The sequence below is a fragment of the Brachionichthys hirsutus genome, chromosome 12 (assembly GCF_040956055.1).
Source record: "Brachionichthys hirsutus isolate HB-005 chromosome 12, CSIRO-AGI_Bhir_v1, whole genome shotgun sequence".
NCBI classification, from domain to species: Eukaryota; Metazoa; Chordata; class Actinopteri; order Lophiiformes; family Brachionichthyidae; genus Brachionichthys; species Brachionichthys hirsutus.
The window spans coordinates 13448239-13466085 of NC_090908.1; the positions used below are offsets into that span (position 1 = coordinate 13448239).

The 17847-nt window shown below is 52.9% G+C and overlaps 1 protein-coding gene across 1 annotated transcript in view; it reads right to left on the reverse strand.

Annotated features, from left to right (window-relative positions):
* Positions 1 to 17847, reverse strand: part of LOC137901962 (titin-like) — a 170078-nt gene that overhangs the window by 88900 nt on the left and 63331 nt on the right. Inside the window, 33 exon segments of the mRNA XM_068745997.1 lie at positions 1562 to 1597; positions 1862 to 1948; positions 2370 to 2459; positions 2624 to 2710; positions 2881 to 2943; positions 3211 to 3498; positions 4756 to 4827; positions 4993 to 5856; positions 6056 to 6139; positions 6253 to 6336; positions 6681 to 6881; positions 7142 to 7204; positions 7312 to 7383; positions 7638 to 7706; positions 8473 to 8526; positions 8666 to 8692; positions 8771 to 8814; positions 10150 to 10436; positions 10756 to 10836; positions 10932 to 11115; positions 11198 to 11480; positions 11562 to 11678; positions 11754 to 12041; positions 14141 to 14522; positions 14558 to 14613; positions 14616 to 15029; positions 15125 to 15406; positions 15480 to 15758; positions 15854 to 16141; positions 16224 to 16502; positions 16575 to 16856; positions 16942 to 17220; positions 17512 to 17769. Of these exon segments, the coding sequence (XP_068602098.1) occupies positions 1562 to 1597; positions 1862 to 1948; positions 2370 to 2459; positions 2624 to 2710; positions 2881 to 2943; positions 3211 to 3498; positions 4756 to 4827; positions 4993 to 5856; positions 6056 to 6139; positions 6253 to 6336; positions 6681 to 6881; positions 7142 to 7204; positions 7312 to 7383; positions 7638 to 7706; positions 8473 to 8526; positions 8666 to 8692; positions 8771 to 8814; positions 10150 to 10436; positions 10756 to 10836; positions 10932 to 11115; positions 11198 to 11480; positions 11562 to 11678; positions 11754 to 12041; positions 14141 to 14522; positions 14558 to 14613; positions 14616 to 15029; positions 15125 to 15406; positions 15480 to 15758; positions 15854 to 16141; positions 16224 to 16502; positions 16575 to 16856; positions 16942 to 17220; positions 17512 to 17769 (6324 nt within the window).

Consider the following 17847-nt stretch of genomic DNA (forward strand, 5'->3'; position numbering starts at 1 on the left):
ATGTCGTGTCACTTTGACCTCGTGAGTAACGACTTCCTTCTCGGGCTCTTTGGGTTTAGTCGGGACCTTTTTGAGCTTGATCTGTTGTGGTTCTGCTTCTGGTTTCCCTGGTTTTTCGACTGGTTTTAGTTGAACTGGTTCTCTCTGCTGATCCGTCTTTGGTAGTTTAGTTATTCTCTTCTTATCTACAAGAGGTATCTCAGGTTCTTCCTCTGTCTGAGGTTTGGGGCTTCTTGTCCAGCGGTCTTTCTCTGGTTCCTCTACAGCTGCAGCCCTCTCAGCTTCCTCAAAGTGGCCCAACTGAACCGTCTCTTCCTCTGCAGCGAAGACTCGTTCAGTCCTTTCTAGAGTTATTATCTCTCGATCTTCTCGATCACGAATCTTCTGAACTGACAGTTCTGTATCGTGATGTCTTGTCACTTTGACCTCGTGAGTAACGACTTCCTTCTCGGGCTCTTTGGGTTTAGTTGGTACCTTTTTGAGCTTGATCTGTTGTGGTTCTTCTTCTGGTTTCTTTGGTTTTCCAAATGGTTTCAGGTGAACTGGTTCTTTCTGCTCATCTGCTTTTGGCAATTTCTTTATTTTCTGTTTTGTTAAGTCTGGCTGAAGCTCTTCATCTTTTGGTGTTTTAGAGGATCTCTTCCATCTTGACTTCTCATCTTCTACCTTTTTAGGTTCCTCAATAACACCTAGATCAGATACTTCTCGAGCTGCAGCGAAGACTCGTTCGGTCCTTTCTAGAGTTATTATCTCTCGATCTTCTCGATCACGAATCTTCTGAACTGACAGTTCTGTATCGTGATGTCGTGTCACTTTGACCTCGTGAGTAACGACTTCCTTCTCGGGCTCTTTGGGTTTAGTCGGGACCTTTTTGAGCTTGATCTGTTGTGGTTCTGCTTCTGGTTTCCCTGGTTTTTCGACTGGTTTTAGTTGAACTGGTTCTCTCTGCTGATCCGTCTTTGGTAGTTTAGTTATTCTCTTCTTATCTACAAGAGGTATCTCAGGTTCTTCCTCTGTCTGAGGTTTGGGGCTTCTTGTCCAGCGGTCTTTCTCCGGTTCCTCTACAGCTGCAGCCCTCTCAGCTTCCTCAAAGTGGCCCAACTGAACCGTCTCTTCCTCTGCAGTGAAGACTCGTTCGGTCCTACCTAGAGTTATTATCTCTCGATCTTCTCGGTCGTGAATCTTCTGAACTGACAGTTCTGTATCGTGATGTCTGGTTACTTCAGCCGTGTGAGTTAAACTTTGCTTCTCAGGCTCTGGAGGTTTCATTGGAACCTTCTTTAGTGTAATGACCTCTGGTTCTGGTTGCTTCTGCTTGGGCGTTCTTGTGAACTTACTCTTCAGCTTTGGTGATTCAGGTGTTTCTGCCTTCTGAACAGGAATCTTACCCTTTTGTTTAAGACGGGATTCTGTGGTTGAGGCAGTAAATACACCATTTATAACATTCACACAGACAAACAAGAAACAAGACACACTTAGACATATGAGTAAAGGTGTGGTAAAGAAAACGACCATTGCAATATTTATTCAATGTTTAAAATAAAGTGAATATTTAATGTACCTTTGGTTGGTCCAGGTGCAGAGACTGGTTCCTTGTCTGCAAGAATTTAAATAAGATCAAGATAAGTATACGCGATAAAAACACTGTTAGAAAATAGGCTGAATCAAAAACAAAGTCTGTTATTCTGCCTTATTCAGCACAGTTTTGGACGCGATCAGAGGACATATTTCAGTTTAAACAGATTCAGCAGGAATAATTTCATGAATGAAAGCTAAGCTTTCTTAGAATGAAAATAAAAATCCTTCAGAGTGGGAGACAAACAGAAGAGAAAGTAAATGAGCAGCGGAGGACAGACTTCACCTTCAGGAGAGATCGTCGGTGACACGGGAGACGGTTCAGCCTCTGCAGCGGGTGGAGAGGACGTCTTCTCCACCGGGACAACTTGAGCTGCAAGACGGCCAATGAGGTTGAGTCAACGCAAACGGTGTTGGACAAGATACTGAGGAGATGCTAAAACAACAGAATGAGCAGTAAAGAACGTACACGGCGAACAAAAGACGCATACACATATATATACATACACGAATACGTTGTACGAGAACAATATTGATGACTAACAGAAGAAACTACCAACAAGTCTTTCCGCTGAAGAAGGTATAAGACACCAAAGGTCAGGACCAAGAGGACAGAACGTATACAGGGGACAAAACATCAGAGGACAGATAAAGAATGTTAAGAACAAAGACAAGACAGAAATAAAAAGAAAAGGAACAGAACAGTAGAAAAGGTGGACCCAACAATTTGGTCCTCCAAATTGTTGGGTCCACCTTTAGCCGAGCACACCGGAGCACAAAGGACCTTCAGTTACCTGAAGCAGGTGTGCGTTTGGCTGCAGGAGCAGCAGGAGGTGAAGGCTCTGGTAAAGGTTCAGATGGTTTCCTCGCTTCTGGAGGAGACGCTTCAAAAAACAAGATGCCAGGATCAACACCAAGACGACCACATGGTTGACCAAGACAAGAACCATGTAGGAGAAGACGGGGAACATGGTAGCCAGCAATTTAGAAGGCAACGGAAAATGGTACCTGAAGGGCATAGAAACACAAACCCCAGAGGAGACTCTACCTGTAGAGGGCGCAACCTTCTCTGCAGGAGCAGGAGGAGTCGGCTTTCGAGCTGGCGCAGGTGGTTGCTTCTCCTCTGGTGGAGACACTTTGGGAATATAAGATGCGAAGATCATGGCCAAGACAACAATAAGCATGGTCAAACCATGAAGAATAACATCGAAGACAGGGGGACCAGAAGACGAGTGAGACAATATGAACAGCACAAACCAACGGACAAGCTGAAAAACAGCAGGTGTTCAACAGGAGGACGGCTACCTGGAGGAGAAGGTGAAGGATTTGGTGGAGGTACAGGCGGCGTCTTCTCCTCTGGAGGAGACACTTTGAGAATACAAGATCCAACGGTCACAGCGATGCCAGTAACATGAACACAAAGATGCATTCACGAAAACGATGACAAAGACGTGGACAGATCAGACTGAAAGATGAAACGCCGACGGCGATGATCCATAACAGAGAAAGCATTTTAGTACAGGGCAGACATCGGACAACGGTCCAGATTAGCATTATTCTGATGTTTAATCTCTTTAAAGAGGGGCTGATCTGAAAGCGATCAGGAGCCTGTGCGGCTCAAAGAAGAAGGAATACCTGTCTGAAGACTTGCTTGTTCAACCTCCGCTGTTGCCTTCCTGCTCTTCTGGTCATCTGTTGTTGATGGAATTTGACTTGAACTGACGTCGACAGTAGAACGCACCTTTGGAGTCATTTGTTTTTGTGCCTGAGGGGTAGGTCTCTTGGCTTGAAGACTTTCTTCAGAGAGAGTTGGTTCTGGTGGACCACGGCGTTGTTCATTTGGGGCAACCTTGACTTCAGTCCTAGGTTTTTTGGGTTGGCTTTCTTCTTTTGGAGGAATGTCCCCTTTAAGACTACTGACTGCTTTGGGAGGTGCAGGGGAGGTTGACTCTGTTGGCGGAACATTTTCTTTTGGCGGAGGAATTGCCTTCTCAAGATAGTCTACTTTTCCAGATAAAGGAATCCGAGCTAAAACCGGAGGTTGTTCTTCCTCCTCTGACACCGGACTTGGTTTCTCCAGAGGAGTAACATCTTCAAGATACTCTTCTTCAGAAGATTTGGGCGTTATCAGGGTTTTTTCCATTTGACTATCCTGCTTTTTAGGGGTTATTACTTCCTGTCTAGAATGAAGAAGAATGGTTTTGGATTTTGAGTCTCGATCAATTGGAGACAAAACAGTTTCTCTGGAAGGCAGGAAGCTTTCATGTGCAACTTCCTGGACTTCAGCAGCGTCATCTTGCTCCATGAGATAGACTTCTTTGGGCCGTGAAGGCGTCTTTGGTTCAGGGACTTCTTTGGATACAGTTGAGACCGCCGATGACAAATCTTCTTCAGACACTTCGAGGGGTCCTGACAAAAATGATTCTTTCTTGTCAGCGTAAGTACGAGGACTGTCCTTGAATCTCCTTTTCTTGCAAACTACTTCTTTGGATTTCAATCCAGACACCTCTGTCATTGAGGGAGGGGACTTTTCTAGTGGAGGTGTGATGTCTCTTCTTGATTCATCATCAGCTGGAGAGACTAACCTCAAACACGTTTCGTCTTTCTGGTCCACCTCTTCACCAGAATCTTCTTTGACCTGTGATTCATTGTCCTCCAGATGTTCAGCCTGATATTCTGTCTCTCCGTACCCTGTAGCAACCTCAGTCTTGTCCTTTGCAAGAACAATCTGTTGTTCTACCTCATGTTTCATGACGCCTCCTTCTCTCATAGTCCATTCCCGCATTCCCCTTTCATACTTCATGACTTCTTTTTGCCTGAATTCAATTTCTTCTGTGAGAGAAATGCTTTCGCTCTTGAGAGAAGAGTCCATCCTGTCTTCAGGCACTACTCTTGTTTTCTTGACTTCTTCTGTCTTCAAGGGAACTGTGACAATTGTTCCGATAGATATGACCCAAGATTGAAGATTTGCACAACGGAGTGTTGGAATGGAGGAAGACAGAACAAGACGAAAAGCATCAAAACACAAGAACAAAGTGGTCAGGTTGGGATCGATTTGACTATGATGCTGGTTGTACCATTAAACTTGAGGTAATATTAATCACTTCCTCTCTGCTGTGTAGTTTATCAAAGCAATACTCTTTCTTTTAGCCATAGATTCATTTTTTACTTTAAACATACCTCTGATATGTGAACGAATCTCCGTCTTTGGTTTAGCTAGCGATGCATCCTGTGGAATCTCGACTTGTTTCACTGTTTTATGTTCGTAAGATGCAGCAAACAACCAACAGACATGACACAACAGATATCAGGACAAAGGTTTACAACTTGTGTGTACACTCAGAACTATAGAAAGAGTTAAGAGACCAAAAGAGTATGAGGTAATGAGATGTTAGTCATGTTTGCAGACATATCTACCTTGTTGCTGAGGCTTTTTAGCCTGAGGGATTTGCCTTGGTACCGTCAGTGCTTTCTGGTCTTCGAGAACCTTCTTTGGTACCTTGGAAACAATCTCTGGAACCTCCACAGTCCTTCTTGGTTCCACTGGTACTTTCTTTGGTGTTACTAAGAGTTTCTTTGGTGCTTCAGGAACCCTCTGTGGTTCTTCGAGCACTTTCTTGGGTTCATCTGGGAGAGTTTTTGGTGTTTCTACAACCTTCTTTGGCACCTCGACAACCGTCTTTGGTTCCTCCACAGTCTTTCTTGGGTCTGTTGGTACCTTTGGTGTTTCTGGGAGATTCTGTTGCACTTCAGGAACCCTCTGTGGTTCTTCTAGCACTTTCTTGGTTTCATCAGGGAGAGTTTTCGGTGTTTCTAGAACCTTCTTTGATATCTCGACAACCATTGGTTCCTCCACAGTCTTTCTTGGTTCTGCTGGTGTTTCTAGGAGTTTCTGTGGCGCTTCAGGAACCCTCTGTGGTTCTTCTAGTACTTTCTTGGGTTCATCAGGGAGAGTTTTTGGTGTTTCTAGAACCTTCTTTGGTACCTCGACAACCATTGGTTCCTCCACAGTCTTTCTTGGTTCTGCTGGTGTTTCCGGGAGATTCTGTGGCGCTTCAGGGACCCTCTGTGGTTCTTCCGGTGCTTTTTTGGGCTCACCAGAAACCTTCTTTGATTTTTCCACAACCTTCCTTGGTACCTCAACAAATCTCTTTGTCTCTTCCAGCACCTTCTCAGGTTCTTCTGGGACCTCCTTGGGTTCTTCAGTTCTTGTTTCAGAGACGTGTCTTGGTTCTTCTGGCTCGAGTTGACCAGGTTTAGATGTCTGCAGTTCTGAGGTAACTTTAAGAAAATGTATTGGTAGGTAGATTATATAGTTAGCCATAGGTTTGAATATTGAAGATACTATTCACACTCTCACGAGTGCTTGCATAATCAAAGATATTCTGAGAAGATATTTCAGAACAACAAAACTAAACATGAACTTTGAAAAACAGTACACACAGAAAACAGGAAGCTATTAATGATATTTTTGCAGTACCTTTAGCTGCTTCAGTCTTGGGTGGAGTAATCCTTGGTGCAGCAGGTTGAATTATTGGTTCCTCTGATTGGAGTACTTCTTGTGCTTAAGAAAACATGATGCACCGTTTATTCTACAGGCTAACAAAGATTAGACTGTGAAACAAGTCAAGAGGTTGGAAGAGGAACTGAAGTGAACTGAAGGTCGGTCATCAGTACCTGGAGTAGGACGGCGTCCTGGTGGAGTAACCTTGGGTGTAGGCCGGCGACCTGCAGCTTCTTCAGCCTTCTGTCGTTCTGCTACTTGAAAGAACATGATATACTTGTGTTCTCAGTAATTCACTGGTAAAACGGCCACTCTTAACGAGTACGCAGCACAATGACGGCAAGAAAACGCCAGAGCCAAGAACACCGAACACGAAAGAAGCGTCGAAGAGTCGGACACAAACCCTCCTTGAGGTAAAGTGTTCGCTGGAATCACCTCTGGTATCAGTTACTATTATTAGTGTACGCTATAAGGACCAGCACTACGGCAGGTATGTTACATGAGCTGAGGGACAGAACAAACGGTGACTCGGCGCCGTGACTCGGCGCCGTGACTCGGCACCGTGACTCGGCACCGTGACTCGGCAGTTCCAGTCATTTACCTCTTGCCTTCACGTCCTCACATTTCCTTGCAGGTTCTGGCTCAGGCGTAACGTTGGCCGGAGGAATGGCTGCTTTCTGAGGAGCAGCTTTAAGTTCAGGAACCGTTTCTGGCGCCGCTGTGGGTTCCGGTTTATGAGGTTCAGGAAGGACCGTTCTGACAACCGTCACCTTCGCTTGTTCAGGTTCTGGTTTGATGAAGACTGAAGGTTGTTCAACAGAGAAATATGACTGAGTGAACACAGCTTCCAGAGTTCAGCGGGCAGAAGAAGGAACAGATAGCAGACGTATACGAACATGAACGTTTCCACCGGACTCACAAAGAAACAAAGAACACGAAGCAGAATAATCACATCCATTTACATGTTTAAAGAACCATGTGTCAAAACATAAAACCCTACTACAAATGTTTACGTCACTATTTATTACATTTATAAAGAACATCACGAACTGAAGGCTTTACCTTCTGGCTCCTCCCACCGATCCCGCCCAGCTTCCTTTACTTCAGGCTTCTTTTCTTCAGGCGCTTTAAAATAGTATCACTGAGTTGAGTTTTCTTTCAATGAATCGTTCTTCAAGTCATTTAATATCAGAACAAACGAGAGACAGGACAGGTGAAGGAAGAGGCGGTACCTTTGATGGAAGCTGGAGGCGGAGCTACAGGCTCAGAGGCTTTCTCCTCCGCTCTCCTGTAAACCTCAGCAACTTAAAAGATGGAGAAGGTTCGTGTTAAAATGACGACAGCTGAGCTCGGCTGTACTTTCTGCCGGCTCTAGAAAGCTCTAGAGCCCATTCATAAGAAGTAACGAAGAGTTAACGGCACAAACAACAAACAACAAACAACAAACCGGGAAACGGCAGAAGACGAAAAACAAACGTTCAGACAAGAAAAGCTCCCAGAAGCAGCAGCTGCCGAACTCCAGTCGGATCAGCGCCGGCTCACACGGGAGCAGCCGTACCTTCAGGAAGCGGTCGTCCGCGGTCAGCCCGAGTCGCCTCGACCAGCTCGTCCACGGACAGCGCCTCCTCTGGTGGAGAAAAAGACAGCCACTGAGAAAACGCCCGACTCGGGTCTCTAACGGGCCAAAGGGGCAGCTTAGGGTGGGGACGACAGGAAGGAGGACAAAGGAGGGACAGCCTCGTCTCCCCAGGAGGGGGGTCCAGACCAGACCAGTACCTGAGCCCGAGGAGAACCCGACAGAAACCGAGTCCGACTTCCTAATCCAGAACAGATAGCGTAACCCCCCCCCCCCCCCCCCCCCAAAAAACCCCCTCCAGTTCAGGGGTTAAAGTTCATTATTTCGGCCAGAACGTAGATCACATCTAGATTTAGTATTTCACATTTGAGATTTTATACCAAAGTTCTGTAACAGAACACAAAAAACACAAAAAAAATAGATTTGAAATGTCTTATTTAATTCAAACGTTATCGTTTCCAATAATGGCTGCACATTGTTAGTCAGATGATTTAGTGATTGTTGTCGCCACGAGTTCAGGGTTCAAACCATCACGCTGTTACTCAGAAGATCAAGATGAAGATGAAGATCAAGATGAAGATGAAGGTTAAGGTTTAGACGTTTTCAGGTGACGGATGAAATGGAAACACTTGGTGAGCAAAGTAAAGATGAATAGTGATGATGATGATGGTGGTGGTATGAGGAAGAGGAGAGAGGCATTCTTCTCCGGTACCTTTCATCTCCGTTCTTTTGTCGTAGCGATAAAGTTCAGCAGACATTCCTGGATGAACACGGCGCCACGGTCCGAAGGCTTCCGGCTTCGTGGTGCCAGACTCACCTGGAAGCACGGCGGTGGCCCCCCCCGGCCCGCTCACCGGCGCGTCAGGGACGTCTGGGGTCCGGCCACGGATTAAAGGTCAGTCCATGTCCAAGGCAGCGGAAATAAAAGTACGTTTCATGAAGGAAAGCGTTTCAAGCCCCTGAAACGGGTCCAGGTGCGCTAGCTAGCAGCACCCAGTAGCGGTACTCACCCTGAGGGACACCCCCTAACTCAACCTCTGTGAAAGGACAGGGGACACAACGTTACCACACCGCTGACGCGGCAGAACCCGGGCTGAGCAGCAACGCGTACACACCTCGTCCTGCCAGGTGGCGCTCAGGTGCGCTGCGAGCGTCTCCCCTCGGCTCCGGACCAGCGATCGCCGGGTGAGCGTCTGACGGGGCGGAGACATAATGAACGCCGATCAAAGCATGAAGGTGTCGATCGGGTCCTTTTAGAAGATCGGATCAAAGCCGCGGTGACGCCATCATTTATTTAGCGTCTCTGGAACAAGCTGGACCCGTCCGGCTCGCCGTCGACGCCAGTCCAGGGCTCAACCTGAGGTTCTGAGGTTCTGGTTGTGAAACAGCAGCTCACACCCAGGGAGGGGGTGCGTTCAAGGACCTCCGTGGGTCCGGTGCGTTCAAGGACCTCCGTGCGTCCGGTGCGTTCAAGGACCTCCGTGGGTCCGGTGCGTTCAAGGACCTCCGTGCGTCCGGTGCGTTCAAGGACCTCCGTGGGTCCGGTGCGTTCAAGGACCTCCGTGGGTCCGGTGCGTTCAAGGACCTCCGTGGGTCCGGTGCGTTCAAGGACCTCCGTGGGTCCGGGGCGTTCAAGGACCTCCGTGGGTCCGGTGCGTTCAAGGACCTCCGTGGGTCCGGTGCGTTCAAGGACCTCCGTGGGTCCGGTGCGTTCAAGGACCTCCGTGCGTCCGGTGCGTTCAAGGACCTCCGTGGGTCCGGTGCGTTCAAGGACCTCCGTGGGTCCGGGGCGTTCAAGGACCTCCGTGGGTCCGGTGCGTTCAAGGACCTCCGTGGGTCCGGTGCGTTCAAGGACCTCCGTGGGTCCGGTGCGTTCAAGGACCTCCGTGGGTCCGGGGCGTTCAAGGACCTCCGTGGGTCCGGTGCGTTCAAGGACCTCCGTGGGTCCGGTGCGTTCAAGGACCTCCGTGGGTCCGGGGCGTTCAAGGACCTCCGTGCTCCGGGGCGTTCAAGGACCTCCGTGCTCCGGGGCGTTCAAGGACCTCCGTGCGTCCGGGGCGTTCAAGGACCTCCGTGCTCCGGTGCGTTCAAGGACCTCCGTGGGTCCGGTGCGTTCAAGGACATCCGTGGGTCCGGGGCGTTCAAGGACCTCCGTGGGTCCGGTGCGTTCAAGGACCTCCGTGCTCCGGGGCGTTCAAGGACCTCCGTGCTCCGGGGCGTTCAAGGACCTCCGTGGGTCCGGTGCGTTCAAGGACATCCGTGGGTCCGGGGCGTTCAAGGACCTCCGTGGGTCCGGTGCGTTCAAGGACCTCCGTGCTCCGGGGCGTTCAAGGACCTCCGTGCTCCGGTGCGTTCAGCGAACCTTGTTTGTTGGGCTAAGACCAGATGGACCAGGTGGGTTCTGGTTCTGGTCCCAGTTTGAGTTGTGAACCGCCGGTTCAAAGAGGTCAGTAAGAGTTCGGTTCGTTTCATCAGGAAGGGGGCCGTTACAGACAGGAAGTTCAGGCGCCTACCTGTGACGGTGAGCGTGGCGCTGGAGATGTGAGGGCCGCACACCACGCGGTAGTCGCCCTGGTCTTTGGCCCGGCAGTCCCTGACGACCAGACGATGGCGGTCGCCGACGCTGCTGATGTCATACTTGTCACCGTTGCCCAGTTTCTGCGTGCCTTTGTACCAGGTGAGAGCGATCTCCGGGTAGTTGATCTGGATCTGGCACTCAAAGGTGGCGCTCTGGTTCTCGGGCGCCGTCTGGTCACCGATGTCCTCCATTACAGAGACGGGCTGCGGGGTTCAAAGGTTAACTCACGTCACCAAACTCAGCAGTGAAGACCCCGTTATTTCGGTTTAGTCTAAACCGATCAGAGACAGGAAGCAGGAAGCAGGAAGTGGCCTCCTTCCGGAGGTTCTGACGGGCCTCTGGTTGTGGATCGACGTGTTAATAATCTATCGGTAACAAATCAGAGAACTACTGCGTGTATTTCTATTCTACTGCATTCATTTCCGTGTATTTCGACCCCCCTGTATTTCTGGGCGTGTCTGCACCACATCCTCATCGGTCCCGAGGGGCGGGACGCTCGATGAGGAGAACACGCCACCGTACCTCGGTCGCGGCGCGTCCTTCCAGCTGCTGGAGGAGGCGGGCCACGTCCTCGTCCTCGACCCGGACGCCACGATCCGTCTCCTGCCACGGAAGAGAAGAGGATGGGAGACTAGTCCGCCCAGGCCGGTCGGACTGTTAGCTTAGCATCGGGGCTGGGGCCTTGGTCTCCCTCTCACCACTCGTCCCGTTTCCGTCTCCTTCTCCCGCTTCAGCGAGTCGATGGCCTGCAGGATGGCGCGGTAGTTGTGGATCCCGTGTTCCCGCAGGATGCGCTCGTAGTCTTTGGGGTCGTGGCCCCTCAGCAACGCCATGATGTCCATCTCTTCGTCTTTCTTGGGGCTCTTCTGCTTTGAAGGAGTCCTGACCAACATCAAATACACAGTCAGGCAAAAGCAAACGCTCGACCGATCCGTCCCGGGTCTCTGACCACGAAGCGTCTTACTTCTTCAGCATCGCCCTCATGTCTCCGATTCCTTCCGTCTCCTCCTTTTTGGTGACCTGCATCTCGGCTCCACACTCGATCTCTCCGTGTTTGTTGGTGGCGACGCACCGGTAGAGGCCGGAGTCGGACTTGGTCACCTCCCGGATCTCCATCTTGGCATCGTGGCCTTTGTGCTCGATGGAGACACGACCCCCAGCGGTGATCTGCCTCCACTTGCCCTTCATCCACCTCACGCTGGGGATGGGGTCACCCCCGATCTTAGCGATGAAGGTGGCCGCGCCCTCTATGAAGGGAAACCAAACGTGAAATGATCTGAGGCGCTTTCAGGACGGCACCAGGTCCAGACATGGACCGTCCTACTCACTCTCTGTGACAGAAACATTCTGAGGTTCCTCAATGAAGAAAAGGTTCTCAAGTCTTTTGACCGGGGCAGCTGCAGCTGGGGCAGCCGCCTCGGGGGGGCTGGCCTTTGGCCCTCCATCTGAAGACAAATGGAGGTCAGGTGGATCCGGGCCTGAATGAACGCTCGGCCTACCAGCTGACCACCGTAGACTACCTGAGACGGTGACTCGGGACTTGCTGAAGTTGCTGCCTGCGGCGTTGCTCGCCTTACACAGGTAATCCCCGGCATCGCTCTTGGAGGCTGGGCTGACCTCCAGACAGGCGGCGCCGTCATCAAACGTGATTCTGGTCTTCCCAGCGGGCTTCAGCTCCCTCCGGTCCTTCATCCACTGGATGGTCAGAGGAGGAGGCCCGCTGACTCGGCACTTCAGGCTGAGCGTCTGGCCCTCGTCCACCGTCAGCGGCTCCAGAGGAGCGTCAAACTTTGGGGGCTGGCTCGTGTCTGAAGGGGCGGCGGCACAGAAGTGGGAGACGGATACTTTCAAACAGTAACACGACACGAGAGACAGGAAGTCACAGCTAAGGAAGAAATGGAAAAGGGACCTGCATCACCTGTACCTGCAGCACCTGTACCTGCATCACCTGTACCCGCAGCACCTGTACCTGCAGCACCTGTACCTGCATCACCTGTACCCGCAGCACCTGTACCTGCAGCACCTGTACCTGCATCACCTGTACCTGCAGCACCTGTACCTGCATCACCTGGACCTGCGTGATCTAACATCACCTGTACCTGCATCACCTGTACCTGCGTGATCTAACAGCACCTGTACCTGCATCACCTGTACCTGCAGCACCTGTACCTGCATCACCTGTACCTGCATCACCTGTACCTGCAGCACCTGTACCTGCATCACCTGGACCTGCGTGATCTAACATCACCTGTACCTGCATCACCTGTACCTGCAGCACCTGTACCTGCAGCACCTGTACCTGCATCACCTGTACCTGCAGCACCTGTACCTGCAGCACCTGTACCTGCGTGATCTAACAGCACCTGTACCTGCATCACCTGTACCTGCAGCACCTGTACCTGCATCACCTGTACCTGCATCACCTGTACCTGCAGCACCTGGACCTGCATGATCTAACATCACCTGTACCTGCATCACCTGGACCTGCATCACCTGGACCTGCATCACCTGTACCTGCATCACCTGTACCTGCAGCACCTGTACCTGCATCACCTGGACCTGCATCACCTGTACCTGCAGCACCTGTACCTGCATCACCTGTACCTGCATCACCTGTACCTGCATCACCTGTACCTGCATCACCTGTACCTGCAGCACCTGTACCTGCATCACCTGTACCTGCATCACCTGGACCTGCATCACCTGGACCTGCATCACCTGTACCTGCAGCACCTGTACCTGCATCACCTGTACCTGCATCACCTGGACCTGCAGCACCTGTACCTGCATCACCTGTACCTGCAGCACCTGTACCTGCAGCACCTGTACCTGCAGCACCTGTACCTGCATCACCTGTACCTGCAGCACCTGTACCTGCATCACCTGTACCTGCATCACCTGGACCTGCATCACCTGTACCTGCATCACCTGTACCTGCAGCACCTGTACATGCAGCACCTGGACCTGCAGCACCTGTACCTGCATCACCTGTACCTGCGTGATCTAACATCACCTGTACCTGCATCACCTGTACCTGCGTGATCTAACATCACCTGTACCTGCATGATCTAACATCACCTGTACCTGCATCACCTGTACCTGCATCACCTGTACCTGCAGCACCTGTACCTGCAACACCTGTACCTGCATCACCTGTACCTGCATCACCTGTACCTGCAGCACCTGTACCTGCAGCACCTGTACCTGCAACACCTGTACCTGCAGCACCTGTACCTGCAGCACCTGTACCTGCATCACCTGTACCTGCGTGATCTAACATCACCTGTACCTGCATCACCTGTACCTGCAGCACCTGTACCTGCATCACCTGTACCTGCGTGATCTAACATCACCTGTACCTGCATCACCTGTACCTGCAGCACCTGTACCTGCGTGATCTAACATCACCTGTACCTGCATCACCTGTACCTGCATCACCTGTACCTGCGTGATCTAACATCACCTGTACCTGCAGCACCTGTACCTGCGTGATCTAACATCACCTGTACCTGCATCACCTGTACCTGCATCACCTGTACCTGCATCACCTGTACCTGCAGCACCTGTACCTGCAGCACCTGTACCTGCATCACCTGTACCTGCAGCACCTGTACCTGCAGCACCTGTACCTGCAGCACCTGTACCTGCAGCACCTGTACCTGCATCACCTGTACCTGCAGCACCTGTACCTGCAGCACCTGTACCTGCAGCACCTGTACCTGCAGCACCTGTACCTGCAGCACCTGTACCTGCATCACCTGTACCTGCAGCACCTGTACCTGCAGCACCTGTACCTGCATCACCTGTACCTGCAGCACCTGGACCTGCAGCACCTGTACCTGCAGCACCTGTACCTGCATCACCTGTACCTGCGTGATCTAAACCAATCGCAGACGAACACTCATACCTGAGATGGTGAGCGAGACGCGGCAGGAAGCTTCGCCGGCTTCGTTGGAGGCGGTGCAGGTGTAAACGCCGCTGTCAGTGGGGGAGGAGTCTCGGACGCATAAGACAGCCACGTTGTTCACGAAGCTGACTTGGTGCTTGTCAGAGACGAAGACGTCTTTGTTGTCCCTGCTCCAGGTGACAGCCAGCGGCTGAGAGCCCGAGACCCGGCCCTCCATCCTCACGGTCCTCCCCGCGGACTCCCCCACGGCCTCAGGCGGCTTCTTGGTGAAGTTGGGGGGGACTTTACTTTCTGTTCGTGGGGCAGAAAGGGAAGACAATCAGGACATGTTGGGACGACAGGAAGTGGTCGGACCGTCACATTGCGGCGCCGTTCAGCGGGCCTCCGGGCCAAGAGCCGCGGCAAGACCACGAAAACCAGCAAGCGAAGCGGGACGGGGTCCACGGTCAGGACGTCTGACCGAACCCCCGCCTGGGAAACGGGCCCGACTTCCAAACGCAGCAAACGCCGGACCGAGACGTTAAAGAAGCGCCTCTTCAGCTTTAAGACGAGATCAAAGCACAGCAGGGTTCCAGAACAAAGACAACGGCGGCGTGGAAGCAGGCGTCACCTTTCACCCTCACGCTGCAGGTGGCAGAGGCGGAGCCGAGCCGGTTCTCCGCCCTGCAGGTGTATTCGCCGCCATCGCTCTCGGTTGTCCTGACGAGCTTCAAAGTGGCGACGCCGTCGCTGAAGTCCGTCGAGCAGGTGTTGGACTTCCGCAGCCGTCCGTCGGCTTTGAACCAGGCGACGGAGATGTCAGGAGTCCCGGCGACGCGGCACGCCAGCGTGACGGCGTCGCCCAGAGTCACCTCCACGGGCGGCGTCTTCTCAACAAAGTACGGTCTCTCTACATGAAGCAGATCGATGATGATGATGATGATGATGATGAGTTGAATGACTGGACAGATCAAAGGGCACCACGATGCACGCGACCCGTTTTACCTATGATCGACACTTGTGCCTCACACCTGTCGGCCCCGACGCCGTTGTCGAGCTCGCAGGCGTATCTGCCGGCGGCGTCCGCCTCGGCGCCGTCGAGGACCTCCAGGATGCAGGAGGAGTCCGTGCTGATCACGTTGTACCGACAGGAAGCCCAGACGGGCTCCCCGTCCTTCCTCCAGGTCACACGGACCCTGGGCGTTCCAGAGAACGTCACCTCAAGCCGCAGAGGCTCGCCCTTCTCAGAGGAAAGGTCTCGCAGCTTCTTCAGGAAGCGGACCGGTTCTGAGAGAGGCAGGTCCACGATGGGTTAAAGAAGGTTCACGCGGCTGGTTGAAAGACGACCACGCCTACTGACCTTTGACACAGAGGTAGACCGGGCAGCTGTCCGTCCCCGCATCGTTGCTGATCTGGCAGGTGTACTCTCCTTCGTGGGACTTGTGGACCCGGTTCAGCACCAGAGTGGCCACGTCGTCCTTCAGGGCCACCTCACAACCCCTCCCATGCTGCATCTCCTTGGCTCCCCTGAACCACTTCACTTTCGGGGGGGGGCTGCCTCTCACTTTAGCAGAGAAGGACACATTTTTTCCAGGCAGTGCGTCCGTGGCTTCAGGTCTCTCCACAAAAGATGGAGGTTCTGGGTTTGAATATAAAGAGACTTTTGTGAAATGCTCACTGGCGTCGGTGAAGAGTCGGATTCGTGAGGGAAGACCCTCGAGACGACCGACTGACCTGCCACGCTCACCAACGCGCTCGTCTCACCGGAGCCGGCAGCGTTCGCGGCTCTGCAGGTGTACCGTCCTGAATCTGACGTCTGGATTGTTGGGATCCGCAGCTTGCAGCTAGCATCACTGCAGCAAATGTGGCGGTTGGGTCCAGGCTGGATCTCTTGGCCATTGTGCGACCAGGAAGTGGTTAACGGCGTGGAACCAGAGACCGTACACTCCATTTCACCGGGCTGCCCCACAACCAGGCGGGCGTCTCTCAGCTTCCTCATAAAACTTGGTGGAATCAACTTATCTACGGTCAAAGCAGAACGGGTTGAGCTAACCGCTAACGCGATGGCTAATGGTGGAGGGGCGTGTCTGCGATGGCCACCGACCTGAAACACAAAGCCTCGTTTTGCAAGCAGCCGCGCCAACACGGTTCGTGACCTCCAGCTTGTACTCGCCGGCGTCGGCGTCATCGGCCGAGCGGATCCTCAGAGAGGCGACCTTCTCGGTGAAGGTCATCTGATACTTGGCGCCGGCAGAGAGCTCCGTGCTGCCCTTAAACCACCTGGTCTTTAGGTCCTCAGACCCCGATACCGTGACCTCGATCGCTCCGCTTTCTCCTGACTGAACGTTCAGGGACTCTGGACCGTCCACAATAGAGGCGGGTTCTAGGAACGAGGTGAAGGAGACGTTCAGCTCAGTGAGTCCTGAAGCCGGCAGTCCAATAGAGCTCTACAAACCTAGGACGGCCACGTGAGAGACAGACTCCGCCTGCCCGGCGTCATTCCTCAGCCGGCAGGTGTATCTCCCAGCCGCCGTGGGGTCGGCCTTGGGAACCACCAGGGTGGCCACGTTCTTCTCAAAGGAGATCTTCCTGTTGTCCCCCTCTCTGAGGACGTGGTCTTTGCCCTGAATCCAGGACACGGTCAGAGGCTGAGCGCCGCGACCTTCGGCCGTGAGCCTCAGCTGCTGCCCCGCCGTCACCGACTGGTCGAGCAGTTTCTCTACGAAGCTCGGTGGCTCTGAACAGGGAGGGGTCAAACGCGGGTGAGGCGAGGTGCTCGGCTCCTCTGGGCTCTGAAACAAGGCCGCCGCGTCGGCACTGACCTTTCAGAGTCACGGTGGCGCCGCAGGAAGCGGTTCCCACGTTGTTGGACAGTTTACATTCATAAAGACCGGCATCACCGCGGTCCAGTTTGAGGACGTGAAGCGTAGCGGCGCCGCTATCGCTGACCAGCCTGTACTTCCTGCTGTCCTTCAGGGGCCTTTTGTCCTTGTACCAGTGAACCTGGAGGGGCGGGGTGCCACGCAACTCGCAGTGCAGGCTGGCATCCTGTCCCCCGACGCCCTCCACCGGGCTCGGAGACCGAGTGAAGGACGGGGACTCTGGAAAACATGCCAGAACAAGAATCTACGTTTGTGGACAAGAAGTTTTTGACTGCAAGAGAAACCAACGGCGGCGGCGCCAGAACAACCGAGGAAGCGTGTCCACGTCCATCCTATGAACAGGACGGGGCGGGACACGGCGTGCCTGGGACGGGACAGGACACGCAGGGAGAAGGTCTCGTGCCGTCTCCGACTCAACGGGGGGGCTGCTGGGTCCCTGCTGAAGCTACTACGGGAGGTGGTCTTTCGGGGACTGCAGAACGCCGGCGTTCAGCCGAGACTGAAGCTGACCTTGAACCGTCGGAGCGGCGCTGCAGCTGGCGCCGCCCGCATCGTTCCGGTCCTCCAGCCCGGCGCTGCGCAGCTGCAGATACGCAGCCGAGTCGACAAACATGGACGCACATTTGTCTCCGTCGGGTATCTTCTGGTCGTTTCTGAACCAGCTCACGCTGAGGGAAGGTGAACCGGTGACCTCGCATTCAAATCGGTGCCCCGCCCCCTGCGCCACAAACGCAGCGGCAGGAAGTCTCCGGACAAAGAACGGCGGTTCTGCAAAGCCAAAGAGAGACGAGGACCTGACGCCACTCGGTAGGACCTCTGTCCCGTTTGCAAACCATCTGACGGTCA